Source organism: Glandiceps talaboti, chromosome 18 (genome assembly GCF_964340395.1).
Source record: "Glandiceps talaboti chromosome 18, keGlaTala1.1, whole genome shotgun sequence".
Lineage (NCBI taxonomy): Eukaryota > Metazoa > Hemichordata > Enteropneusta > Spengelidae > Glandiceps > Glandiceps talaboti.
The window spans coordinates 7842963-7864645 of record NC_135566.1 but is presented as its reverse complement, the minus strand read 5'-3'; the positions used below and the strand labels follow the sequence as shown (position 1 = coordinate 7864645).

The 21683-nt window shown below is 36.3% G+C and overlaps 1 protein-coding gene across 2 annotated transcripts in view; it reads left to right on the top strand.

The window, feature by feature from the left end:
- The window catches only part of LOC144448844 (neurofibromin-like), a 67576-nt gene that overhangs the window by 24338 nt on the left and 21555 nt on the right, over positions 1-21683 (top strand). For both annotated transcript variants that reach the window (XM_078139153.1, XM_078139152.1), the window contains exons 8-31: positions 231-473; positions 1060-1256; positions 1589-1772; positions 2367-2627; positions 5421-5591; positions 8141-8383; positions 8752-8865; positions 9000-9139; positions 9720-9801; positions 9951-10084; positions 10648-10764; positions 11212-11390; positions 12017-12228; positions 12645-12728; positions 13220-13398; positions 14007-14099; positions 14541-14665; positions 15182-15356; positions 15700-15846; positions 16243-16341; positions 16768-16935; positions 17584-17707; positions 18755-18892; positions 19396-19560. In XM_078139153.1, the coding sequence (XP_077995279.1) occupies positions 231-473; positions 1060-1256; positions 1589-1772; positions 2367-2627; positions 5421-5591; positions 8141-8383; positions 8752-8865; positions 9000-9139; positions 9720-9801; positions 9951-10084; positions 10648-10764; positions 11212-11390; positions 12017-12228; positions 12645-12728; positions 13220-13398; positions 14007-14099; positions 14541-14665; positions 15182-15356; positions 15700-15846; positions 16243-16341; positions 16768-16935; positions 17584-17707; positions 18755-18892; positions 19396-19560 (3774 nt within the window). The remainder of the gene's footprint in view (positions 1-230; positions 474-1059; positions 1257-1588; positions 1773-2366; positions 2628-5420; positions 5592-8140; positions 8384-8751; positions 8866-8999; positions 9140-9719; positions 9802-9950; positions 10085-10647; positions 10765-11211; positions 11391-12016; positions 12229-12644; positions 12729-13219; positions 13399-14006; positions 14100-14540; positions 14666-15181; positions 15357-15699; positions 15847-16242; positions 16342-16767; positions 16936-17583; positions 17708-18754; positions 18893-19395; positions 19561-21683) is intronic.

The following is a 21683-nucleotide window of genomic DNA, read 5'->3' as shown; positions in this document are numbered from 1 at the left end:
TTTTTTTTGTCCAGTCCATATCTCAACAAACGTGGTTCATCATATGTGTTGTACTGATTCAAGTGTCCAGTATCATATTTGTACTGATTCAAGTGTCCAGACCTATGGTATCAGAAATAAATATAGCTAAACCATAGTCTGAATTTACTTTGATATTTTAATCTTCAACTTCAGGTAAACTGTCAAAATCTTTTAATTAATCGTAATCTTTAATCTTTTAATTTTTTCAGTCCACGTTGCCATGGTGGCCCAAAATTCGACTTGTTTATAAAAGAGCGGCAGCAGATCTCAGGAATCTGTTTTCAGAAACCATTACCAAGGTTAGTCAGTCCAGCAGCCAGATGCCAATCCGACAGTCCCAGTCCCTGAGAGACAAAGTTACCAGTCTGAAGGTCAAGGAGAAGACAAGTTACCGATATCTCCTTCTATGGATTGTGAAATTAATTCATGCGGATCCAATGCTTATGCTTTATGTAAGTGCATTAATCAGTGTGTGCTTTGATTTGTAAATACATAATGGAAGTGTATTAATCACTGTGTGCCTTGATTTGTAAATATGTAATGGAAGTGTATTAATCACTGTCTACCTTGATTTGTAAATTTGTAATGTAATTGTATTAATAATTGTATTAATCACTGTGTGCCTTGATTTGTAGATTTGTAATATAATGTATTAATCACTGTGCCTTGATTTGTTAATTGTAATTTAATAAGTATTTTTTTTAATTACTTTGTGCCTTGATTTGTTAAATGTATTAATCAGTGCCCCCTGATTTGTAAGTTTGTGATGTAATCAAGCTCTACCTTGATATGTAAATTTGTAATGTAAGTGTGTTAATCACTCTGTGCCTTGATTTGTAATGTTTCACATACTGTATGTATGAAAGGTCACACGATATTTATAGCCAGAAATAACAAACAAACAAGCAAATTGTTATAATTTCATATAGAAATACTTCATGAGTAATTTGCAAACATCGATCCCAAAAAAATCATTTTGCATATTGATGACTAATAATTTGCATAATGTTTCTGTGTTACTCCTATATTTCGTTTTAGAATCCAGGTAGAGCAGGGCACGAGATTCAGAAAAACACACTTGAACTGATCACTGGATTGGTCAACCTGGCATGCCAATATGCTAATATGCCAGATGTAGCGCAGGAAGCTATGGTAGCTTTATTATGTCTCCACCAATCAGACAATGTCGAACTCTGGAACCCAGAAGCACCCATAGCAACATTTTGGGATATAAGGTATATATAGGAGTCATTTTTTTCTTTCTTGTTCAAAAATTGTATTTTGCATATTTCTGAAGACAAATTATGCAAATGTTTTTAGATTGATATCGTAGAAACTTGGCTATATTTTCCAGTAGTTTATTTGCATACTGTTGAAAAATCCTCTTTTTAAAAAAAAAAAAAAACCTTCTCGTGAGGTGCTGAGAATCACTTTATTAGCCAACTCGGCTTTCTTGTTAGTGTGTATGGCCTGGCTATTAATCACACCTAGACTTCATACACACACACACAAACACAAAAAAAACCCTTGCATCTGAGAAGTAATTTTGATTTCTATTTTTCGACAGCTCCCAAGTTTTATTTTCTATATCTGAGAAGTTGATCCACCATCAAATTCACAACAGTACGGAAATGTTGAAATGGTTGAAACAGATCTTGTCACACAGAAACCGATTCTTAAAGAAGTATAAAGACCATGTCATGATAGGTAGTAATATACCTATATGTAGGCAAGCTCAGAATAAACTGGAGGTAAGTCAGTGAAGATGAACAAACACAAACAAACAAACAAACAAACAAACAAACCTCATAGCTGATTTGTGCCACCAGGCTCAGAATAAAGTGGTAAGTCAGTAAGGAAAAACAAACAAACAAACCTCAGCCAATATATGCAGGTAAATTCACAAATAAACATACCACGGCCAATATATGCAGGCAAATTCGGAATGAACTGGAAGTAAGCCAGTAAGGATAAATAAACAGGGGTGAAAATTTTCATAATACATGGCAGTAAAAGAAGCGGTCAGTAAATTGAAATTATTGGCATGAGTTCCCACAACTAAACCATTGACAATGGACGAAGCAGAATGGTTGGAATTAACCAAAATGTTGCCCTAAAACAGTGGGAAGGGAAAGAAATATTATGAAAGATAAAGTACACTGCACTACTTAACGATTCTGACACAAACTGTCAACCTAAATCCACTGTTAAAAAAGTACCCTAGTGATTCAGCTGTATTATCTGTTTATCTTTGCAATAACCAGAGAAATGATATACTAGTAATGATATTGAGACAAAGTTGTGACATGTACAATGTAGCTAATTTGAGTGTATCATAAATATAGGTGGTGTTCTTCAACTACCTGTGGAGTCATGAGATGGAAGCCGTAATCACGGCAATGTCCTGTTTTGGTCTACTGTGTGAGGAGGCTGAGATTCGATGTGGTGTCGATGACCTTTCAACGTACCAAGTTGTTCCTAATTATACCATTTACAAAGAAATCGCTGCAGCCAGTAACATGGTTACGACAGGACGCAGAGCATTACAGAGCAAGATATGGGCATTGTTGAGACGAATAGAGCATCCGACATCAGGAAATACTCTGGTAAGTAGTGCAGAATGACTGTTTTCACCCGTGTGCTTGCTAAGCCAGTTTCACATTTTAACAACTTCTGGTGACCTACCCAAATATGATTCCTATCCTTTATTATGGAGCAGCTCTAAAGGAAATCCAGTTTCTATCTTTTTGACCCTTGACAAAAAAAAAATTGTCATACATATAAAGAGGACACACTGGTACTTGTTACTACATGTGACTGGTCTGGTTAGTAGACCTTTTTCACCAACGTACAAAAAATTATAGGTGATTTTGTCCAATAATTGTAGTACAGACGATAATGACAAGATGTCAGCAAAAAATTTTAAGTTTCTTTCCCGTTTTTTATAAATTATTTGAAATGAATGTGGTTGCAACTTACTGTCCACAAAGCCCATGAAAATGAAGAGAGAAATGGTGGAAACCGTCCCTGAAAATAGGTCAGATTGAATAACGTCAGCAAAGAGTATTATTGAAATGCCTGAAGCCATGTATGTGTGATAAACAAGTTGAGACTGTGTACGTGTGGGGGAGACGTAAGCTGATCATGGTAGTAGTCTGCTACTTGGTATTTTGCGGTAGAATATTTAATGAGATACCTGTACCGCAAACAAGTGATATGTTTGGGTTAAAAGACATTTTTACACACCAAACAATGAAATTTTGGATCAAAATTCATGAAAAACTAAATTTGAATAAGTACTGTGAAATTTTCACTTCCAAGAATTTTTTTTGACGCTGTGAGTAGAAATTTTCATTTGATACCTTGAAATTGATAAAAATAAGCCACCAGACATACATGTAGATTTGATGATGAAAACTTTGTGTGTGTTTGATTACTGTCTGCGTTTGATTTTGAGTACAACAGAACTGAGGTTTTGGAGGGTAGAGATTCAGGAGATAGCAAACACACATAAATCTTTTCAAATTTGTAACTTTTGATGTTAAGTGTCACCAAGTGATGAAGTATTCAACAATAATATCAACGATCTCAGTTTTAACACAACTGAACTGAGGTTCAATAGCACTATAGACATGGCAAAGTGTCTGTGTGTGTGCATACATATTAGTGTGTGTACGAGGATGTGTGTGACTACATCTGTCGACTTGAATATTTCAGTGTCTAATTCTTGGTACCTGAAATAGAATATTACTGTCTAGATGTATCATAACGCCAGTAAATTTCCTATTCAACGCCATGCACTTCATGTGCTTCACATGCATTACTAGAGGCACGCATGAAAATAAGTTGACCTTCTTGTTGTAAGTTCTATTTTGACCCTCCAGCAGTAGGTAAAATGCTATTGCAGGTACGGAGAATGAGGAACATCATGATCTAGATTTTTCAAACTTATGCTGTTTGTGCATCACAATTTAATACTTAGTGTCATCGTTAACAGTGACAATGAGAACTGTATAACTCAGCAACCCATGATCACATCAGAATATTTTCTGTTGACTTTTAAAAGTGGCTATAAATGGATGAGAATTTGGTATTCGTTTCGGCTTTTTAATTGATAAAATAACTACTATATTTTTATACTTGAAACAATCTGAAATAACATATACCAGTTCTTTGTTTAACTCAATAAATTGTTAAAAAATCAGAAAATGTGTAAAATGTTTGTTATCGTACGTACAATGATGCCAATTATATGTAACCATTTGACTCATTTTTAGCTTTTTACAATTTAGTTACAAACACAGACATGGTAGATTCCCTTTATTTTCTTCAAGTTGGAAAACACGGTAAAATTGTTTTATGAATCCAAAATCCAAAATCAATTCACATTTGTCATATCTATATGACCACTTTTAATTTACTCTGTTAACAACATTAAATTTTATCTGAGCCAACTATTTCAACACCCAGAGACCTAAGTTTTCTTGATCAGAATTTTGGTGTCTAAAAAAGGTTATCTTGGTTAGATTTTTTCAAACTTGCTCTGTTTTTGCCCCATAGTTGTGTACAGTATTAGTGTTAGAGCTGATGTTAGCTGCATACTAGTATATCTCAACACCCCCGTACAGCCACCTACACAACTTGACATCAATACATGTGTTTTTTTCTTCGATTTAACTGTAATTTGGCCAATATTTGGAACATGCTTTCCCTGCAGCTCGTTTTCAGATTAGATATTTTTCTGCATAATTAGACACTGACGTCTTTTTGCCAAATCACTGTCTTTGTGCTGCCATTCAACATGATCACCCCCTCCCCCCACCTTCCCTCCCTCCACATACACATTTGTACATAATAAGTCTTTTTTTTTGTTTCTATACCGCTGAGGCAGAAAGTCAAATATGTTACAAGAAATAAAGACTTCAAAGCATCTGACATAGTATTTTGTATCAGTGTTTGAGTTTTTCTGTGTTTGTCATTAGTTTTAATAAATTGATCATTCATGAGTCAATGCACTTTATTTATAGTAAGAGATAATTTATTAGCAATTTATAGAAATGGTGTATGTATGTATGTATGTGTGTGTGTGTGTGTGTGTGTGTGTACATGTATGTATGTATGTATGTATGTATGTATGTATGTATGTGTGTGTGTGTGTACATACGTATGTACATACATATATATGTATTTATTTGTATGTGTGTGTGAACTTGCATAAATAGTTATTCATGTGTATTTGTGTTTATGTATATGTGTGTGAGACAGACTTTATGTGAGACTGTATGTGAAACATTGAGACTGACAGACTATAATAAGAATGTGTGTTATATTCTGACCAGGTTATGCCAATATACCAGATAAGTTATATCACATTGTAATGTCCTCTCTTTGAATTGTAGGCATGGGAAGAAACACAGAAGAGATGGGAAAATGTGACAAAACAACTAACCAACTATCCTAAATCTGGTAAACTAGAAGAGAGTCCATCATCTGAAAGTCTGAGAACAGTGGTTAGTAGGGGACGGCGGCAGTCATCATACAGCGTGGGCTTTCAAGACCACGAACTTGATGTATGTAGTCCAAATATCACCCTCGCATTCTATTTCATTCTCCCTGCTATAAAGTGAAATTGGCCAAATGAGCTGAGAAAGAGTGTAACACTATCTCACCCCTCACATTCTATTCTACTCCCCCTGCTACAAAATGGAATTGACCCAACTAGCCAAGAATGATAATCACATTAGCTCACCTTTACATTCTGTTCTACTCTCCCTGCTAGCAAGTAGAATTGACCAAACTCGCCCAGAAAGGACTTAGGTTATGATGAGTACTGTATTCATTTTCTGTTTATTCCAATCTGTTTGGAACTTTATAAATTATCTATTTACAATAGGTTATGACTCGATACCAGCAAGTACTGTTCATATAATATCCCTTGTTGTCTACTACATTAATGTATTAACTATCGTATGACTGAGAGTGTTAGGGATACTCTAATCTGATTAAAATCTGACGTAGGGAACTTGGTTCAATTTCTTTCATATTTACCTCCTACTTTTATTATCGTTTATTCTTTTTTGTGTTCTCTGAGTGAATTTGTACCTACATCTGACACAATACCATGGGTGCTCTTGTACCGAATCTCATACTTATGTGTAGCCAACCAGAATCCATCTTGCAATATAACACTCAACATTAAAAATTGAAACAAAAGAGACCCCCCAAACAGTAATGTTGTTCTATGCGCTCCGTGCTCGTGCTGTTTTTGAACAGAACATTCTTAGGTGCTGTTTCGGTGTATTATGCATTATTGTTCATTCAGTCAATTAAATCCACTCAGCGTTTTATGCGAGAACTCCTATGGTATTGTGTCAGGTTTAGGTACAAGGTGTTCACTGAACAAAAAAGAAGAAGAAAAACATCAATAAAAGTAAGAAGTAAATAATGAAATTGTGCCAAGTTCCCTACATCAGACTTTAACCCTTTCATTCCTAGAGACGACATTGGAATAAATAGAAACTTGATTGTAAGAACATTTTCTAAAATTTAAGAATATTACTTCATTGGGAAGTAATATTTCTTGAATTCTGGTGTAAAATAAAGTTGATCTTTTTCCAAAAATTACAGAGAAACAAGAATTTTTGTTCAAAAATTTTGGCGGGAAAGTTTCTAGTCCTGAAAGGGTTAATCTGATTTGGGATACCCAAGGCTTCTCACTATTGAAATGCACTGCATTTTGAACCAAATTCTCATATTTTTGTGCCCCTGTTTCAAAAAGTTTGGTTGAAATGCATTAATCTCTGAGTACAGACCTAAGGGGAAAATAACTGGGCTTAGGGGGTCATATAGTATTTTACATTTATGCGTTATGGGAGAAAATGACTTAACCTAAGGGGTTATATAGCCAATGCAGAATTTGGCATTCTTTGGTGATGGGGAAAATAAATAAACTTAAGGGGTTCTTTTGATTATAGTACTTTAAAGCATTCATGGTTTTTGAGTGAAAATAACAAAACATAGGGGGTCAAACAGAGCTTGGTATTCATGGGTGTTTTATAGGAGAAACAACTGAACAATGTTAGTCTCGAATTATAACACTGGGTTTAACCGAGGGGATTGTCTCAATTTACCAACAGTGTGGGGGTGTATCTTGGAGATACTGAAACTTGTTCTAATAATATTATCAGACTAAATAATCCATAAGTACCGTTGGGACATGCTCACTGGGATTTCACAAAGTAGATTTACCTCATTTGTTTGGTGTTTTCAATTCCGTGTCATTTACCATGTTGTCCTCATTTGAACCTAAAAGTTCATATCAGGTTAACAACACAGTTCTAATTAGAGTGAAATTTGGATGACTAAGCTGTTGTTTGACAGAGCTGTAGTTAAATGTAGCGGATCCTAGGTGCTAAGGTCAAGGTTCTGAACAAAGGAATGATCCTGTGTAGTCGTTATGGCTTCACTGATAAGATAAAACACTAATGTGTGAACCTGGGATTGAATCCCTGGCCTTTAAAAGCTAAAACATGTTCAAGGTCACTGTGAACAACTTGTGAATTCAGGTAGTGTAGGTATCTGTGAAGTATTCAGACAGTGTTTTTGCATATAAGAATAATTGTGGTGGGAATATTTTTAAAGCACTGAGGAAATTCTGTGGATTTTTACTTTTTCACTGACCCTAACAAAACACTAATCTTTATTGGCCTCGTACCCAGGGGAGGGGGAGGGAGAGAGGGAGAGGGAGAGAGAGAGAGAGAGAGAGAGAGAGAGAGAGAGAGAGAGAGAGAGAGAGAGAGAGAGAGAGAGAGAGAGAGAGAGAGAGAGAGAGAGAGAGAGAGAGAGAGAGAGAGAGAGAGAGAGAGAGAGAGAGCGAGAGAGAGAAAAAGATAGAGCGAGAGAGGGGGGAGGGGGAGGGAGGGAGGGAAGGAGAGAGAGGGAGAGGGAGAGGGCGGGAGTACTTGGCTAGGTAATGGATGCAAGTGTACCCTGGCAGATTTGAGTACTCCTGGACTCATATTTCAGCTACTTTAGCCTCAGCTGCCTTGTTTCTAACTTCAAGCCAGCTACTTAAAATGTAAGCATCAAAACATTCAAGGCCTGCATCTTTTGTTTTCAGGATCAAATCTGTGAATGGCATAATATGACTGGGTTTCTATGTGCATTGGGTGGAGTATGCCTTCAACAGAAGAGGAATAGTCAAAAACAGACTTATCCTGTATACCTTGGACCCGGTATGGAGAGGAAGGGTAGTTTTATGTCAACTACATTGATGGAAGACCAGAAACCATGTCCTGTCAGTAACTTTATCAAAGATCTTTTGAAGTTGCTAGTTGTTAGCAATGAAAAAGTTGGCACAGCAGTAAGTACATGCTTGATTTTGTTTATGTCAACATATTTTACACAACTAAAATTAAAGTGTTGGTTTTAGTGTTAAAACAGGTGATGGCAGTTAAGGCTGATATTTTGTTCATTTGTCAATTTATCTTGAAATTGTTTCTACTTTCTCTTGAAAAGTAGCATGTATTAGCTACAATGCATACACACGTGAATAGTTCAAATTATTAGATCGCCATCTAGTGACAAGTATTATGAATGACTTTTACTTTTGTTTTTAATTTTAGAAGCGATTGATAATAGTTCAACTGTGTGTTGAATAATTTATTTTTTGTAGATCGCCATCTAGTGGCAAGTATTGTAAATTCCTTTTACTTTTGTTTTCAATTGTAGATGCGATTCAACATCAAGGATCTACTTGGAACAGAGCTTAGTCCAGCATTATATCCAATCTTGTTTGATCAAATCAAAGATTACATCGATACTTTCTTTGATAACACAGGACAGGTAAGACAATCTTTCAATTAGTGGAAATTATGCAAAAAAATATATGTATACCTACAAACAGAGAGAAAACACACTATCATGATATACTCTCTTTTCTCAGCCAGTTATTTGTGGATTTGTTTATTTTCAAACAGGTGATAGTGACAGAATCAAACACGATGTTTATTGAAAATGTGATCCTTATGTTAAAGAAAGTGTTGGAAATTAAGACAGAGGAGGCGGCAGAACATTTTGGTATGGTCAGTATAGAAGTACAGATGTTGGCATTAGTCAGGTGAGTTCAAATATATATTCGGGTCAAAAAATTCTGAAAATTGACATGGCCAACTTGAGTTAAATACACAAGTGAAAACTGGATTGTCTCAACATAACTCAACTCGGAAGGTGTCCAAAATGTTTGCAAAAATTATCAAGTTTTGTATTTATGCGATTTATGTCTGAATGAATATAAAATCATCCTATAGGGATGATTGTTGCATTTTACTCGACTTTCATGTCAATGACACTTTTTAGATGCATTGAAAAATTACAACTTTGAATTATTTATTTGGTTTGCTTGTTCTGCGAGAGATCTCAATGTTCGCAGCTTACATGCCTTTTAGATGCAAAGAAACTTGGTGTCAACTTTTATGCAATTTTCTTCAGAATGTCTGCAATCTGACTCCAATGTTAGTAGCTTACATACTATTCAGATAAATAAGAACTTGTTTTGTGAGAAGTTTGTACCTTTTATGCAAATTTCCTCCACTAGGAATGTCTGCCATTTTAATTCCAATGTCAGTAGCATACATACTGTTCGATAAAGAACTTGTGTTGTCATAATTTGTAACTTTTATGCAATTTTCCTCCACCAGGAATGTCCGCCATCTTGATTCCAGTGTCAGTAGCTTACATGCCATTCAAATTAAAAAGAATCTGTGCCAACTTGTCAAAACGGTAAGTTGTCTTCTCATGTTGTCAGGTTTGCCTTCTTGTTTTCTATTAGACTCATCACTGTTTATGTCATGTTTCTATTGTCTTTGAAGTCAACAAAAAAATTTCAAATTATCACCAACCAGTCATATTTTATCTTGTTCATTATTTAGGTAATGAGTCGACGGGATGACCTGTGCTTCAGACAAGAAATGAAATTTAGGAATAAATTGGTGGAGTATCTGACAGATTGGATTCTGGGAACGTCCAATCAGATGTCAGCTGACGATGTTAGGTCTATGACAAGGTAAGACACATTGACCAATCACAGAACAAGCCATGTTGACCAATTGGAAACAGAATCGTACAAACGTATGTCCAATCAGATGTCAGTAGACATTGTCAGGTCTATCACTAGGTGACACTGATTAACATCAAAGTGGCATCCTAGAATTAAATAACGTCCCTTGAATTGTTACATAAAGCATATGAAAATATGTGTAAAATATGTAATAATAACAGAACTCCATGGCAAGTGAGCGTCAGTGTGAGTACTCTGAGAGAGTGCTGTGAGAATTTGAACTCTGGCTTATAGTGTTTCCTGCTGCACTTTCACCCACTACATTCATAAAAAAGTACAGCTGCTGATAACACCACAAGCACTCTTGTGAATACAACTCTGCAATACTCTAGTAAAACGTTTGCACGGTTTGGCACAATTCTTTATAGCATCCACATCGAACGTAAAGTATACTGTTTCAATTGCTGTGATCATCAGGTCAGTATGTGGTGTCTCTCAATGTAGTCATTCTGAAAAATGAAAAAAAAAAAGTGAACTGTTGACACATTGGGTGGATCTTTCTATTTTAGGGAATTAGACTTGGCCAGTATGGAGGCAGTTGTAGCATTGTTGGAAGGGCTCCCTCTACAGCCAGAGGAAGGTGATGGTGGGGATCTAATGGAAGCCAAGTCTCAACTTTTTCTGAAGTAAGTGGTTTTAATTATATAGCAAATTCATGTTTGTTGGATAGTTTGATAGTACCTCCAGTATTTTTTCTTCATTCAACTGAGGAAAATATGAGTGAGTTAAGGAGCTGTGTCACCTTAAGTCGAAGATGAGTTGTGACAAAACTGTCATTTCACAAGTATTTTCTGTGTAGTAAAATGATACCTGGATGACAAGGTAGGTACTTGTTCATTGTCCTAAATTGTCTCATCTTCCAAGTAGTTGTCCAGAGTGCGTTTTAAAAAAAAAAAAAAAGTAAAAAATAAACTAGAATTTTTTGCAAAATCTATCTATTTAACCTTCCCCTGCCAAGAACAAATATCCTCCAAGTATCTGTTTTCAGTTTCACCATCCTTCATTTTGCCACAAGTTTGAAATAGTGAACTAGTTGTTACCAAAAATTAAAACTTTTGTTGTTTTCTTTACAGATATTTTACATTGTTCATGAATTTACTAAATGACTGCAGTGAGGGGGAAGATGACAAACAATCTGAGGGGAGAAAACGAAGCAACACAAACAGTCTGACTTCATTGAGGAATTGTACAGTGCAGGCAATGTCCAATCTACTGAGTGCTAACATTGATAGTGGGCTCATGCATTCTATAGGTAAGGTTTGATGAAAGCTTCCATCTGATTGGCCAATACAACATAGCTCTGTCCAATCTGCTGAGTCGTAACATTGACAGTGGGCTTATGTATTCTATAGATAATGTTTGATGAAAGCTTCCATTTGATTGGCCAATACAGTGCATACAGAGTCATTTAGTGCTAAGTCTGATAGACTTTGTGTTTAATTTTGTGTTTTGACTTGAAATAGTCGTCATTGTTTAACAAAATATGTACCTCAAAATAAAAGTTCTAAACATTTGGTTTCACTTTGATCATGAAAACTCAGTTAAAATCAAGAATTTTTTTTAAAAGATTCACCATGCAATTTTTTTTTTTTTTTTACATATTTGAGGTCAAGAGCATATCAAAATTTAGAATCCAATATGGTCGCCATTTTAGAATCCAATATGGCCACCACTGAGTATTATGTTTAACTCGATGGGAAAATAACAGATTGTTGATTGCTCTGAAAACAAGACTGTAAACCTCAAAAGTTCTTTTATTGGTTCAAAAGGACCACAAACAAGCTTTTATACGGCAAAGTTTAGAGAGATTTGAAATTGGTTCCCTAGGTGGTGCAATCTACCTTAATGTTGATATTGAATGTTGTTGTCTCTGTACAGGGTTAGGATATCACAAAGATCTCCAGACGAGGGCGACATTCATGGAAGTGTTGACCAAGATTCTACAGCAGGGTACAGAGTTCGACACGTTAGCAGAGACAGTCTTGAATGATAGGTTTGAGAGATTGGTAGAATTGGTGACCATGATGGGAGACAGAGGTGAACTTCCTATCGCCATGGCACTAGCCAGTGTTGTTCCTTCATCACAGATGGTGAGTATGCAGAACATCTCCCTGAAGTTGTGTTGCCATGGTGATCATTTCTAGTGAACAGTCATGTGTATTCCATGGTATCCCTTTCTATAATGTCTTAAACCATGATGATAAAGTTAGTAGTCTCAGAATATTTGGTAGCTATTAAATGATTGTAAATGTTTGCCTTTTCGTTCCCAGTATGATCGTTTAAAATTAATAGGGATGGGGGTGGGATGGGAGGGGGGGGGTGTTGACATCTAATATTCTAGAGAGTTAGGATCACTTGAATTGGAGATATATAAGTTCAGAGTTCAACTACTTCCAACATGTATACAGTATGCTTTATCACAGACAAATGATTTCATTACATTGCCACATTGTGAGAGCGCCCCTAACAGGCTATTTTACAATTTTGACTTTATTTTGTTTTTCAGGATGAATTAGCCAGAGTGTTTGTGACGCTATTTGATGCAAAGCATCTTTTGTACCAGTTGCTGTGGAATATGTTTTCAAAGGAGGTAAGTCTAAACAAAAACTGAGTGTAAATTAGAATTGATGATTTGCCATTGTACGGTTATCTACTCGGCAGTTATCATCGGAAGAAATGTCTGTCACAGAGGTGACCTCCAGATGAGGTCAAATGATGGCAGATATTACAATCACTACATGAAGCAGTCAACAGAATGTGGCTGAAATAATTCCTTGAGTTCCTGAAAATTGCTTGATTGAAACAAAGTAGAGTTTTTGGACTGGTTGAGAGTGCCTTGAGTTTGGGTGTTGAAATACAGGAAATATTGATCCTTTTCAAGAGAGGTGAGAGTAGTCAAATAACATGGCTGTCCTTTTCACTGGTAAACACAGAGAAAACATATAATACATAATTTGATAAGACAACTCCAAGAAAATGACTTAAAAAATTCCTGAAAGTGTACAACTTTGAATGCATAAACTGATGTATTATGAACCTTAGGTTTCTTTTCTTGACTGTTCGTGTGACCTATTTTTGTAGGTGGAAGTAGCTGACTGTATGCAGACACTGTTTAGGGGGAACAGCCTGGCAAGTAAAATCATGGCTTTCTGTTTCAAAGTGTACGGAACTAACTATCTCCATGCCTTATTAGAACCACTAGTCAAAGAAATGCTGACACCAGAGAGACAGAATATCAACTTTGAGGTTGATCCAACAAGGTGAGCCATTTAGATTTACTGACACTGTAGGTTACCCTGTTCTATGGTTTAGTAAAAAGAAGTGACCTGGTTTCATGGTTTAATAAGAAAGGGTTACCTTATTCCATAGTTTAGGAAGAAGATGCTACCTTGTTCCATGATGTAGTAAAGGATTACCTTGTTCCATGATTTAGTATGAAGGGCTTACCTTGTTCCACAGTTTAGTAAGGGCTTACCATGTTCCATGGTGTGGTATGGAGGTGTTACCTTGTTCCATGGTGTAGTAAGGGCTTACTATGTTCCGTTCTTACAGAAAGGTTTGTCTTTTTCCTGGCATAGTAAGGAGAGGTGACCCTGTAATCATATATTCAGCTAATATCATATTAGCTCTTTCACTACTCTTGAGATGGAAAAAAACATACATGCCTTTCTGTATCACAGATTTTCTTCACTTGTGAAAAAACGCAACGCTTGACAAAATCGAAAAAAAAACTAACAAAGAACAATATTCTTGATACTTTCAAGGTATTGAAGGTAACACATTGAACATCACCTAATGTTGTAGGTGTATAATCAAGTACAGGTCAAAGTTCATCTGTTTGTTTTCATTTTCTTATCTCCACATATAGGTTAGAACAAGGTGACAACATAGAAGACAACAGAAAGAATCTTATAATTCTGACCCAGAAGTTTTTCAACGCGATAACGTCGTCTGCAGATAAGTAAGTTGATGTTTTTGAGTTCAAGAGAGAAATATTGATCAACAGATGACCATGCCTTTGGTGAAAAATTGACTTGAAATTGGCAACATAGACCCATAACTTTTAGTTTGTTTATTGTTCTCTACAATGACATTTGATATTGTATGAAAAATCATTTTATAAAAACAACAGAAAATCCCAAGTTTCATTATTGTAGCTTCAAATTTTAAAATACAGAAAAGATTCAGCAGGGTTTGTCAACAAAATTATGGTATAAAGTTGAACATTTATGCAAATTTTACCTGATTTCCCTCACCCAAGTGTTGCCTGGGTTCCCAAACATGAGCAGAAACACTGAACAGTGATGTCATTAATTATCTTTGTTTTACAAACTTTGTAGATCCCCACCCCAGCTTCAGACATCTGATTATTAAAGTTCTTCTTTTTCTCCCAACTTTTTAGATTCCCACCCCAGCTTCGGAGTGTTTGTCATTGCTTGTATCAAGTTGTGAGTCAGAGATTTCCACAGCATAGTGTTGGTGCTGTAGGCAGTGCAGTATTTCTGAGGTTTATCAATCCAGCGTTAGGTAAGTCGGAGATCACTGCTATGTAGTGTTGGTGCTGTAGGCAGTGCAGTGTACCAGAGAAGTTTTTGATAGATGAGTTGTATATATTTCATACATTTCCTACCATTCAAAAAAAAACCAGACTATTTGTCTGATATTAGTGTAATATTGAAAATCGTTGGTCTACAACTGTGGAGTTATGGTGGTTGAATGGTAAAAGTAGTCAGCTTGGAATCTACAGGTTGCAGGTTTGAATGGCTAAAGTCCTTGGGCAAAATTTGAACCACAATTGTGCCCCAGTCAACCCAGCTATATAATTGGGGACCTGGTAGGATAGAGGTTGCAGTGTGAATGCTTTAATCCTATGTGCTATAGAGGTGACAATGGATTATATGCTTCTTTGGGAGTTGAGGAAGTATAAAGGGCTGTTGTGGCAAAATAGGTCTGTACCAGGGGTACTAATTGTAAAGTGCTTTAAGCACAGGGTGGGGAAACATTAAGTAGTTGATGTCATGCATTTGCTCCTTTGTATTTCAGTTTCCCCAGTAGAGTACGGTATTCTAGAACAGCAACCACCACCAAGAGTGAAGAGAGGGCTAATGTTAATGTCTAAGGTGATGCAGAGTATTGCCAATCATGTCCCATTCACCAAACAACAACATATGAGAGTTTTTAATGATTTCTTGAAGACAAACTTTGAATCAGGAAGAAAGTAAGTTAAAACTTGTCAACATCTTATTTTGTAACCATGTAACTTGAAGTATGATGTCTGGCCTGACACAAAACTTTGTAAACATGGCTACAGTTCATTTTTTTGGCATGACAGAATTTTTACTAAATTTGCTATTTTTCATCACCTGGCTTGACAAAGAAACCCTTGCTAACATTGATCTGCAAAGATGATGTCATCATATGCAAAGAAAGTGTAGCAATGTTTGCCAAAAAATGCACTTTTTACTTTACATGAACCAACAATGTATTGAACATGGTGGTGTCGAACCTGACACATAACAATTATATTTTTGTGAAAATTTTACCCTCTCTTTTTTTTCCAGATTTTTTGTTGAGATTGCTTCAGACTGCCAAACCATCGACAGTAATAACCACAGTCTTTCATTTATCAGTGATGCTAATGTTTTAGCGTTGCATCGATTACTTTGGAACAATCAAGAGAAAATAGGAGAATATCTCTCCAGTAGTAGGTAAGTTAAGATATTCTACCAGTCTTCTGATTGGTCAGTCAACATCATGTGACACTATTTACTGCCTTGTCATTGGAAGGTACACTGTTATATTCTGATTGCAGTCAACATCATGTGACACTACTGCTTTGTCATTGGAAGATACACTATTATATTCTGATTGGTCAGTCAACATCATGTGACACTATTTACTGCCTTGTCATTGGAAGATACATTTATTCCAATATTGGTCAGGTTATATCATATGACACTGTTTATAGCCATGTTGTTTGAAAGGTACACCAATCCAGGTGGTCAGTTGATATCAGTTTTCTGATTGGCTACTATATTGCTTTGGGTTGTTGTACTGTTTTGGGGAATTCTGATTGGCTATTGTTTTTGTTTTTTTTCCGACAGGGATCATAGAGCAGTAGGTAGAAGACCGTTTGACAAGATGGCTACTTTATTGGCCTATCTAGGTCCACCAGAACATTCCAGAATTAATGCTGATACCCAGTAAGTTCAATTGATACTTCATCAACTGAAGGTCCATTTACTCAAGGAAGCTTCAACAACTGTGATACCAACTCATGTCTATGTCATCGGTCTTGCAGTGATCCAAATATGAATAGAAACATTCCGAATCACGATTATTTTTTTTTTGTCAGATTTTTTCTTAAATGATGCTGGAGGAGATATGTTTATATTTTCCCCCAATATCCATTTTACCAGATGTAGGGTAAATTTGACAACATTTTCACGTGACCAGATTTAGACCAGATTTTAGGTTCACCAGATTTTAGGGTTCATTTGACCAGATTTAGACATCATTTTTTTTAGTATTCATTAGACCAGATTTAGGGTACATTTCACCAAGTTGCTGCCCCTTTAAAAAAGCCAGGGTAAAGTGTGATGTTGTCATGGCAACATTCTGTCTTACAGGTGGAGCAGTATGAACATGACAAGTACCAAGTTTGAAGAGTTCATGACCAAACACAATGCCCATGAGAAAGAAGAATTCAAACAGATACAGCAACTCAATATTTTCTACCAAGCAGGAACTTCCAGATCAGGCAACCCAGTTTTCTACTATATTGCCAGGAGATACAAGTAAGTGACAGGGTGGCGTTGTTCTAGGCTACCAACTTTCTTTGTCAGTTTAAAATTGTAAAAGTGTCAAAGACATTACTTTTGGATGGATTTTAGTGTTATTTTGTTCGTATCTCTTTAATCAAATTAGAATCCAGGTATGATTTCAGTGATTATTGTATTGTCTATAACATTTGGAATGTAATTTATCGTTCAGCATAATGCATTCCACTATTTTACAGTTAAAAACAAAAGATTGTGTAGTTTGACCACTAGGAGTGCTGTTCAGGAGTGGTCTTTGTACCAGACGTGAGGGCTACGATAGTTGGGTATTGAGTATAATATTTGAAGAAAAAAAATTCATCTTCTGGTGTTTCACTACAAACGTTGATTATATTCTCAATCAGTCAGAACATTCTGCTAACTTTGCTTCAAACCACATCATTTTTAGGAACTCGCAGATTTGTTTTAGCAATGTTTTGTTGACTGCTTTCTGTATTTCCATGTGATTTCATCAACCCTAACTTTTATCTGATATGGGGGTGCCCTCTTGTAACAAGTCCTTTGATAATGACTGCAAAGAATTGAGTAACTCAAAGGTTCTGTAGACTTTTGAAATCAACAGATATAGTGATGACATTGACATTGGTAAACCTTTGTTTTTTTCAGATGTGGCCAAATAAATGGTGATTTACTCATGTATCATGTTCTCTTGACCTTGAAACCGTACTACACCAAACCGTTTGAACTTGTACTTGATTTCACCCATGTAGGCGTGGACAACAGGTTTAAGGTAAGGCGTGGACAACAGGTTTAAGGTAAAACTTCATATGTGCTGTTCACTAAGTTCTGTAGTTCACATGTTTGTGTCATTACCAAAATGGCAGATCAACTGAAGCTAAAACTAAAAACTATTATTGGAGCATGTTGTAAGTTGTCAATGGATGCTAATGTATAATTGCTGTCACAGTAGGGATGTGTTTCTGACTTCTGTAGAACTACTTACCAATGTTTGGAAATTTTGACCAACTTTAGGAAATCTTACCATCTATAGAAATTTTGGTGTATTTTACCCAAAAACTGGTGTAATATCATCATAATAGATGGAGCAGAGCCCATCTTAAAGTACATATGACAAAATTATGCGAATCTAAGGAATAACAAATATTGTTATGCAAGAAAACAGGACACCTTATCCATGTTTTATCCACCAGTCAAACAGTCACCTATCGTGTCCTTACTGAGTCAGCCAGCCAGTCAGTCAATGAGTCAGCTGGTTAGTCAGCTAGTGAGTTTGCCAATCAGTCAGTCAGTCAGTCAGTCAGTCAGTTAGCTAGTCAGTCACTGAGTCTGCTGGTTAGTCAGCTAGTGAGTTTGCCAATCAGTGAGTGAGTGAGTGAGTGAGTCAGTCAGCTAGTTAGTCAGACAGTCAATGTGAGTCTACGAGTGAGTGAGTGAGTGAGTGAATGAGTCAGTCAGTCAGTCAGTCAGTCAGCCAGCCAGTCAGTCACTGAGTCTGCTGGTTAGTCAGTTAGTGAGTTTGTCAATCAGTGAGTGAGTGAGTGAGTCAGTCAGTCAGCTAGTTAGTCAGACAGTCAATGTGAGTCTACGAGTGAGTGAGTGAGTGAGTGAGTGAATGAGTCAGTCAGTCAGTCAGTCAGTCACAGTCAGTTAGCTAGTTAGTTAGTCGGCCAGTAAGTAAGTAAGTGAGTGAGTGAATGAGTTAGTGAGTTAGTGAGTATGCGAGTGAATGAGTAACTCAGTCAGTCATTCAGTCAACCAATGAATCATCAAAGCAGTAACTGTATATTAATGTACATATTTTCTTCTTAACTCACAGACTGATTTCCTCTCCAAGTGGTTCATGGTGTTTCCCAAATTTGCCTTTCAAAATGTCTATGCCGCATACATTTACAACTGTAATACTTGGTTGAGGGAGTTTACAAAGTATCATGAAATGATACTTAACTGCTTGAAGGTAAGCTACAATAAACAGACTGTCAACTCTGAACTCTGAACTTTGACCTTTTGGTTGAGGGCATTTTATACTTACAGTATCATGAAATGACACTGAATTCACAGACTCTGAACTCTGAACTTTGACCTTTTGGTTGAGTGAAAGATGCATACACAGACTGGACATCACTTGTGTTTACCTGTGTTTAACCAGTTTCTAGTATTCTGAAATCAATTCCTGTACTCTCAAACTTGTCACATTTTTGTGTAGTGTTTTTGCAATTTATTGAGTTTTCAATATAGACTTGGCCAGTGTTGGTTCAGATGGTTCATTCAAGGAGAAAAAGATAGCAAAAAAGGAATTGTATAATTTGTCAAAAATCCAACAAAAAAATTCATTTGTCATCTATATAGCCAGAGAACAGTGTTGTGTATTTAACCTCTTTTTTGTGCCATGTAGATATATGTTGGAAATCATTCTTCATCCTCAGACCCAGTCTTCTGACATTTCTGTTCTCTTTTCAGGGAAACCGTAAACTATTCTTCATTGATCAACCTAATAAATTAAACGATTACATTGATGCCGACTTCCAAGCATTACCTGGAGCAACTCTGTCCATTGATGAAGATGTCAAGGTTTTCAACAGCGCCCTCAAACTGTCTCACAGAGACACTAAAGTAGCTATTAAGGTAGGTGCATTTTATTTTCTCATATTCAGTCGGAACGCAGGTCACCCATTTGACCGTTATTCATGACGATTTCTATTCTTGCTGGCGCCCTCAGCGTCAGATAGTAATCAAACCCGGAAGTACGGTGTTACATTCCCGCGTAATTTTATAAGCCGTTTACTGTAAACAACTGTTGAAAATTTTCGACTGAAATTTACAGTATATTCAATTTCATAACTGAGCTTTATGTTTCTGCATTTACATGTCCAATTGGCGTATCTTTCTGGTGAAAAGAAGAAATAAATTGCATGACCCCATAACAAGCCGAAGTAATTTTTGTCGCACTTCCGGGTTTTTTAGAACTGCAGCACTTTTATATAAACAGTAATTTTTGCATTTTAAGATTATTTTTGAAAAATTTATTATTTTTTGTAAAAGTCTAGGAAATTTCTTGTATCTACTCCCAGAAGCATTTGCGAAACCCAACTTTGACCCTGGCCTGACTGAACTACGTCATTTCACGCTCGGTCATCCCAGGAGCTGGACGTGTACTTGTTACCTCTCTGCATTCTGAGTTGTGTTCGTCATTTTTTTGATACTTTTACATGTAACAAGTCAAGATTGTCCTTTTTCATTTTGTTTAATTTTATTTGATGGTTGGTTGGTTGATCTCTTTACTTTGTTCGTGTTAGAAACCCATTTGCCTTACACGGTTTCTGAGGCTTTACCGCCATTATTATTTTGGGCGGTCAAGTTGGTATTTTTACGATCGTTATTTTGGGCGGTCAAGTTTGTACTTTTTCATTTTGTTATCATATTATCTTGTTTAATTTTATTTGATGGTTGGTTGATCTCTTTACTTTGTTCGTGTTAGAAACCCATTTGTCGTACACGCTTTCTGAGGCTTACCGCCATTATTATTTTGGGCGGTCAAGTTGGTATTTTTACGATCGTTATTTTGGGCGGTCAAGTTTGTACTTTTTGTTTTACGATCGCTGTTATCAGTGAAAAACGCCGTCTTTTTGTTTGCTTCTACTGTTACCAGGCAAGTGTTGTGCTGTCACATACTCGGTGTACTTTGTACTGGTGTTCAAAATGATAGTTTGTAGCTCTAAAGTTCTGATTACGCAGGCAGTGATTAGTGGAACTGTTTTTGTGTTACTCCTCGCATTGCTGCCTGCATCACTGCCCGTTGGCATGCATACATTGGGCCATGTACACCAGGGGACAGTTGAACACGGTCTACATTCAGAGAGTGTCCTCTCGTTTGATTTTGGTGAAATTGAAGCTCAGACAGTTGAAATCTCCTTATGAAAGAGACGCTATAATCCAAAATGTTTGTGATGAAATTGGTGCAAGAAATGACCAAGTTTTGTGTCATAGAATCGGTGTCAACTTGTTCAATGATGAGAAGCATTCTGATCCTTATAAAATACAAGTTGATCTTACTTTAGTTCATTCTTTTGGATATCAAATGACCTCTTGTCTTTTACTTTTTCTCCTGCCTATACTTCTATTTCTAGTAGTCGTAATACTTCCTTCCACTGTCTTTACACTGTTCGATTTTGTTAATTATTTCCTATTTTCATATACAGTAGTAGCACGAGAAGCAGTGGAAATATATGCACTGTTAAAAGTGAAAATGACAATATATTGATAGCTTTACAATTACTCTGCCTTGCTAATGGTGTCTTCAATTCTTACTACTTGATTTCTTCACCTTTTGACTTTCAATCTTCAGTCTTTTCTCTCTTTTGTACTCGGTATTTGCATATTTCCAATTTAAGATCATGGAGTTATCTATCGGGTGGTCAAATCCCTGTACATACGTATCGGTATGTGTTCGATCTTTCACCCATGCATGTAATACAGTAAGTACCGTCATTGCTGGTACCAAGATCGTTCACAAAAAACTGCAGCACTTTTATATAAAAAGTCCACCAACGTTCAAATTTGGCTCAATTACAGATGAATACATTGTCTATCTTCCATGTGATACTTATTTTTCTACCATCAAAACTTTTTGAGATTCAGGTCGTCAAATGTGGAAAATGGTAAATTTCACACAAGATTTCCGACGAGGTCATTCTAGGAAAAAATGTCCACAGTGTGATCGCACGGTGCAGGAGGCATATAATTTCTCA